This window comes from Monopterus albus, unplaced genomic scaffold, assembly GCF_001952655.1.
Source record: "Monopterus albus unplaced genomic scaffold, M_albus_1.0 scaffold39.1, whole genome shotgun sequence".
Classification (NCBI taxonomy): Eukaryota; Metazoa; Chordata; class Actinopteri; order Synbranchiformes; family Synbranchidae; genus Monopterus; species Monopterus albus.
The window spans coordinates 1,943,595-1,950,579 of NW_018127919.1; the positions used below are offsets into that span (position 1 = coordinate 1,943,595).

The 6,985-nt window shown below is 40.1% G+C and overlaps 1 protein-coding gene across 1 annotated transcript in view; it reads right to left on the bottom strand.

Annotated features, from left to right (window-relative positions):
- The window catches only part of LOC109959537 (serrate RNA effector molecule homolog), an 8,603-nt gene that overhangs the window by 428 nt on the left and 1,190 nt on the right, over window positions 1-6,985 (bottom strand). Inside the window, 17 exon segments of the mRNA XM_020598988.1 lie at window positions 1-13; window positions 58-169; window positions 344-494; window positions 689-882; window positions 1,786-1,939; window positions 2,154-2,324; window positions 2,432-2,623; window positions 2,843-2,921; window positions 2,997-3,058; window positions 3,155-3,303; window positions 3,391-3,544; window positions 3,636-3,746; window positions 3,828-4,012; window positions 4,186-4,355; window positions 5,895-6,083; window positions 6,729-6,878; window positions 6,961-6,985. The exon segment at window positions 1-13 is cut by the window's left edge and continues 74 nt beyond it; the exon segment at window positions 6,961-6,985 is cut by the window's right edge and continues 14 nt beyond it. Of these exon segments, the coding sequence (XP_020454644.1) occupies window positions 1-13; window positions 58-169; window positions 344-494; window positions 689-882; window positions 1,786-1,939; window positions 2,154-2,324; window positions 2,432-2,623; window positions 2,843-2,921; window positions 2,997-3,058; window positions 3,155-3,303; window positions 3,391-3,544; window positions 3,636-3,746; window positions 3,828-4,012; window positions 4,186-4,355; window positions 5,895-6,083; window positions 6,729-6,878; window positions 6,961-6,985 (2,261 nt within the window).

Sequence of the window (6,985 nt, forward strand, 5' to 3'; positions counted from 1 at the left end):
CTGAACCAAAGCACTCTAAATCAGCACCAAAAATTGGTTTGATGAACACACTCCCACTATGAGCATGAACAGTCAGAGAACATACCGCCATAGCCCATCAGTGGTGGGCGAGGATGTCCAAATCCCATTGGGCCCTGAGGAGGAAATGGCATGCTGGGAGAAAGCAAAACTGTAGGACAAAAGACAACCAGGGGAAAAAAAAAAGAGTTCATATGACTATGGAAAAATATGGTTTCATTATTAAAAGGTCCAGTAACCATTAAACAGTTCCATTTATTCTGTCACTAACTAAAACCATTATGATGAGTATCTGAGTCGATGAGATAGAAATGTGTTAACTGACCTGGTAATGGAAGAGGAGGAAGTTTCATCTCTGGCAGTGATGGTCTCTTGGCATCCATCAGGAAATTGTTGAAGAACGCCACTTCCCTTTTCACTTCTTCAATTTTGTCCCCATGCTTGTTCAGGATGTGTTTCCGTACAAACTCGGGTCCCTAGAAATTTAGATTTAAACCACACAGAAAATGCCAACCCAGTAACACAGGTCATGTATATGTCCGCTAAAATTTTTGCAACACAAGACAGAGCATCAAGATGCTTCAAACCTTTGAAGAGATTCTGTCAAAATCACATTATAACATCACTGTGAGTTGTACAGTTCTGATTTCTTCACTCTGCAAGTGCTCACCTTAAATTTCTTGCCACTTAGTGGACAGAGCCATTTGTCCTTTCCCAGCTCCTGAGTGTTAGCCAACACAAACTTCTCCACTTCCTCCTCAGGGTCCTTGCGCCCCATCTTCCCTGCCTCTTCTTCAGACAGGATTTCCTTTAAACTAAACAAAGGACTCAGCTTCTCCTCCATCATCTTCTGCCACTGTTGCACTGTCAGAAAAAAAAAAAAAAAAAAAAAAAACACATATGAAAACACATGAATCAACAAATTTACTATTATACAAAAATATTTTAACATTGATGTGCCACATATTTTAAGCTAAATAGCAATTAAAACATAAAACATGGAAAAATTATACATTATGTTGTGGATTATAGAGTGCTGTAGTAGTGAGTCCGAAAACTTGGGACTGAGTTAGCATTTTGGCACTTCTGGTTCCCTCACACTGAAGTCAAGGTGATTTTTGAAAGGATTTTTGGTTAGACACCTGAAATAAGGTCTGTGGTTAACACAAGGCCAATACATTTTCATGTTTTGTTCTACAACATAACTACAACAGTAACGGCCCCACTCGTATTTTTTTTTTATGCTTTTACGCGTCTTAAGAATGTCACTTGCTAATGTAGTGGTTAAAATAAACAAACTAAATAACAAATGGCTATATGAAACTATAACTGTTGTCAGGGATATTAAGTGTCATCATGCTGAACATGGAGGCTCAACTACTCACAAGTTCCCCATAAATTTTTGTTTGACAATGACCAAACGATGTCAAATTACAGAACAAAAGGCCTCCGAGCAAAACCAGAAATTATAACCAAAACTCTCTAATGATTGATATTTTTAGGTAAAAATTAGGCTGGTTAACATTTTTTGCATAGACATTCTATTTTTTTTTAACTACAGCCAATCAGTTCTTTTAAAAAGGTCATACTTTCATTCAGCACCTCAAAATCCATAAAAATTAGCACATTATGATTCAGAAGCAGAAACCTTTACCAGTGTAGACCAGTGCAGTCCAATCATAGCTAATATATAACACAGACATATGACATTTATATGAAGATGCAGTTTAACACTTAAAGCTAAAGAAGACAGGAAAATATAGTGACCTTCTCCATGTGAGATGCGGTTGGGAGGGATGGGCCCACGAACATGGACCATACCACAGCGATTTGGCATTTCATCCTCACTGGGGTATTCACAGGTGTTGTAGTAGTCAATTGAATGCACAATGCGCAGATACAAGAGCAGACGGTCCAATACCTAAAATAAGGTAGACAGCAGAGAAATCTTACAAAGACTGAAGGTAAAGAATTTATTTACTGAAATCAGGATGTTTTATGCAGCCATTGAAATGACAGATAAAGTATATCAAGGATACAAATAACAGTAACCTGTGATGAAATATAATACCTTGTATTAGTGGGTTGAGCTGAATATATATTCATGCTTGTACTGATAATTGCATAACGCAAACCTTGGCAAGTTTGTCATCTCTTTCCACAGTCATCTCTGCAGGGTTTCCTTCTCTGGAGCTCTCCTCAGGATCCATCCCACTGCCAGAGCCCAGAAGCTCCTCCTCCTCTGCACTCACCTCCTCTATCAGGTAGTCAGTAATATTCTTCAAGATGGGGTTCTGAGCTGGCAACTTTTGAAATTACAAACCACACATATATGAATACTTGAGTGGCAAGATCATTTTGGAACAATCTGTTTAAAGTGTATGCGCACAAAGCAGTACAACTAGCTTTGTACCTCAGTGCTCTGCCCCTCTTCTTGAAACTTGTTGCTCCACAGCTCTCCTTTCTCATCCAAGACGTGAATGAGCTTGGCAGCCAGCTTGATGTCATTGCGGAGCACCTGCTTGTGCTGAGTGATGCCATTAACATTACGCACCCTCCGTGCCAGGTCCCTGTTCACCCCTGGAGCCAGTTCACAGTCTCGCAACTGTGAGGAGGAGAGAGTAATGGCCTCAACAGTAGTTTGAGAGATTACGCTAGTATTAAAAATAGGTGCAAATTTATCCAAATTGCCATCTAAGTTCAACGTGATGAGATGAAACTGTTTTAATACAGTGATTACTGCAGCTCTGATTCACTGACCTGTAGGTACACTGCTGTATATTTCAACTACTTCAATTTCAATAGCTGAAAGTGGCACACTTACTCGAATGTTCTGAAGGTTCCAGCAGACTTCTTTGATATTGACACTGCGGTCAAATGTTGCCCAACAACGTCTAAAAAATCTGCAAAGGCACAAGGTTCATTTAAACAATATTGTGCAATCATGTGTTATGAAAGCATTTTTAAACCAAACAAACCTGCGTTCTGGATGGGGGTCAGACAAGCAAACACGCAAAAAGCCAGGGTAGCGCCGGCAAAGCTGGAAGAGGGAAAAAACAAAACAGACTCAAATTATTCAGCACAATCAGTGATTCTACATCTCTAGGGCAACCAACACTGTCTGTATTCAACTCACAGCAATGATCTCAGCCTTGGAAATGGTGGGAGCAATGCTCCTCATGAACAAAGAACAGGTCTTGTGGAGAGGCCGTGGTCTGGGAGACTCGTCTTTGGGCTTCTTTTCTTCTTTTTTCTCCCCTTCAGTGTTCACCTTGGGGTTATCCTCTTCACCATTAGCGATGAGGTGTGAATTCTGGAGACACAGACACTATTAAACTGAAAATAATCAGATGCATAAAACAAATCTGTCACCTTCTTCACCCTCTTCTTCCTCCTCATCCTTGTCTTCTGCCTCTTCCTTCTTCACAGGCTTGTCAGAGCAGTTGGAGTCCGAATCCGAATCAGCTTCACTCTCTGAGGCACTGGCTTCATCATCGCTGTCTACACTGCGCTTCCTCTTTCTTCTCTGCAGGTGAATAACATTGATATTAGTGTGAACTATCTGGATCATTTTTGTCTCGTTAGCAAATAAGGTTAATAATAGAGGCAACACTGACCTTCTTGGGTTCAGACATTTCTTCTTTGGCAGCTTCTTTCTGTGTGTCCTCTTTGATACTCCCCCTTTCTGCTACAGCAGCCATTTCTATATTGACACAGTCGCTCTCCTCCTATGGCACAGTTTACTGTCACTAACACAGCACCACTAAATCTTTATTGCCTGGCGAACACTGACACAGAATAAAACATACCTTTTCATTCTTGTCTTTGTCTATTAAGAGTTTGCGGTCTCTGTTCAAGGTTTTGAGGTCTTCTCTCTTGGGAGGTTCAGCACATCCTGAAACAGATGCCGACTTCTCCCTGTCCTCTTCCTCTTCAGATGGCAGGTCCAAGATGCGAAGATCATGATCCGTCCCTCCTTCCATCTTTATCACAGCTGAAGGCAAGGAAAAGTGTGTACTGTTCAGACCACAACTGTTGACAATCTTTTAAGTACTACCCAGTATTCACTATGTATCGTAATTTTTAAAACAAGAAAGAGAAAGGCACCGCAGACAAAAATAAAAAGTGCAACATGTCAACAGTACACAACATTTTTTGAGGCCTCACCTGCATCCAGAACTTTGATTATGGCTGGAGTCTGTTCAATGTCCAGGGAGATGTTATCAAACCAACTGTTCTCCATCAGGAACATGAAGACATTCAGACGGTTGTGCAGGGAACTTTGGGCCTCTGCCTTAAGTCGGCTGACCTCATCGGGATGATACTTGGACCTGAACCTGTCCAGAGGTGGGTTCCACAAAACAGTGAAGAGGGAATGACGGGGGTCGGGATGAATGGGATGTCAAGGTTAGAGAAAAAATGCATATTATAAATCTGTTGCATGTGTGGTTTCAATACATGGCACTGTGAAGTTTTCCTAGTACAATTTCAATATAATTTTTTTTTAATTCAGACATTTTGAATTGTTAGTTAGAAAAAGTAAAAATGCTAAATTCAGGCATTGGAACTGAAGTATCTATACAGAAAATCAATTACAATTGTGTAATCTGTATTTTGCATGGCCTAGTTCTTGTGTTAGATCTTTCAGTGTATGCAATGTGATTAATATAGCTCAACATTACACATCACATTAAAAATACTACAGTTACCTTTTGTTCTGCCAGTTTAATAACAAATAAATACAGAGAGGGGGTCTCTTCTGTGAAAATGCGCTCCACTTCACCCCAGTGGTGTTTCTGTATACACACAAATTCGGTTTTGGGATTCGATTTGATCCAAATATAAAAAGAAAATAGTGTAGTAAAAGCATAAAACAATTAAAAAAAGTTTCCATGCGCGAAGACTCCTTGACTGTCTATCTAAAATCCCTGTTACTGTGCGTCTAATAGCAACTGCATTGTGCGCAGTGCATACCCTTTCTATCTACAACCGTTCTTGCGGATGAGTTCCACTTTTTTTCATCTTCAAAAAAAAAAAAAAAAAAAGGGTCGTCAACGTAGTAGCGGGAATGACAGGAAGAAAAATGGGTTATGTCAAAACAGAACAATTTTGCAAGATACCTGTGAAATAAGTGTAATAAGCATTAAATTATATACTGTGAATCTTGAAAAGGTCAGAACATCAAATAACAGGTAGAAGAAAACCAACCCAAACACTGACCAGACACTGGTCAAAGCTACACATAACTGACTTAAATGTTTCAGTTATGTGATTGTGATCACAATTTACAGACTTGCCTTTACTGATTTACTCCATAACATAAAGAAGAAGGCAAGGCACTAACACTGCTGTAGGTGTACTTTGTGTCTGAACTGCTGAGTCACTTTATCAGGCACAAGTTTTATTAACCCACTCTCTACCCTAACTCAAACACCACATCTATGTATAATCAAATAGAACCATTATGTGTGAACTATATTAGAATTTGGGTTGATTTTCTTCATTAATAAACTATGAGTTCTGTAACTAGTCATTAGTAACTAACTGTTTGTGGACCTAGTCTTAGTACATAGATGGACCTGCCCTTGGATTATTTGGCAAGCACCTGAAATGTGTTAAAAGCCTTAAATGGAGGTATACGTTCTCTTGTTAAGGTAATTAATGTCAAGGCTTGATTTACTAGTCATCAAACAAATATAACTACCTTTATGTTTCATGATACACCCACCATAGGACTAGCCCCAACCTATTAAACTGTTATTTAAAAAGAAATATCTGTGACTATAATAGATTAAAAATGACAAAAGTACAACTACATTAAAATTTACTAATATTAATGAATATCGGGTCTGTAGTTAGAACAAATGAGAACATACCACTCTTCATCTTTATGAGCCAAAAAGAATTCCTGCATCTGCTGTCGGCGGAAGTCAATCTTGTATTCATTGTAGCGTTTGACTGCCTCAGTCTCATCCACAGAGTCATCCAAAGAGAGCAGGAACTCCTTAAAGCTCTTCATTATTGGAGGAGGGGGACCCAAATCCATGTCATGAATGGTACCAAGCCTAATGGAAGAGACAAGTTGGATGGGCCAGCAATACAAAGAAATTTTCCTAAAATTCTACATTGGTTTCATAAAGTATTTAGACCCTGTCAATTGCTGCACATTTGTGTTGTAGATTTATCCATCCATCATCTATACTGCTAATTGCTGAATAGGGTCATTGGGGGAATGGAGCCTATCCCAGCTGACGCTGGGTGACAAGCGGGGTACACCCTGGACAGGTCACCAGTCCATCAAACAACCACACACACACACACACTCACACTCACTCACACTCCTACGGCCAATCTGGTCGCCAATCAACCTAAGCTGCATGTCTTTGGACTGTGGGAGGAAGCCGGAGAGAACCTACACAGGCACAGGGAGAACATGCAAACTCTGCACAGAAAGTCCCCAGGTCGGCCCCAGGCTCAAACCCGGAACCTTCTTGCTGTGAGGCGACAGTGCCACCAGATTTAATTTTATATAAATAAAACTTCCATTGTGTTTCTGTTATCCAAAATCATTTTAACATTCAAGATCCAACATATTAATAACACTTGCATCTATTAAACAAGTAAATAATGAATCCTGAGAAGGAATGGAAAAAAAAAAAAACATTTAACTTCAAACCTCATGCTCACTGAATGCTGATTGCATATCTTACCTTGCCTGAATGGGGATGCCATGATGAGGCTGTATGAGGTGCAAGTCTGGATGGCCCCAGTGCTGCGGTGGACCATAGCTGGGCCCTCCTCCACCACCAGCATAACCCAAGTCATATCCCCCACGATAGGGGTCTACACCATGGTCATCCCTGCCAGGGCCAGATAAAAGAGGTTAAGCAACAGAAGACACTGGCTGTAAAGATTATGGAACAGTGTTGCTGCTGATCTCACCAGTCTCTTCTCATGCGTTTTTGCT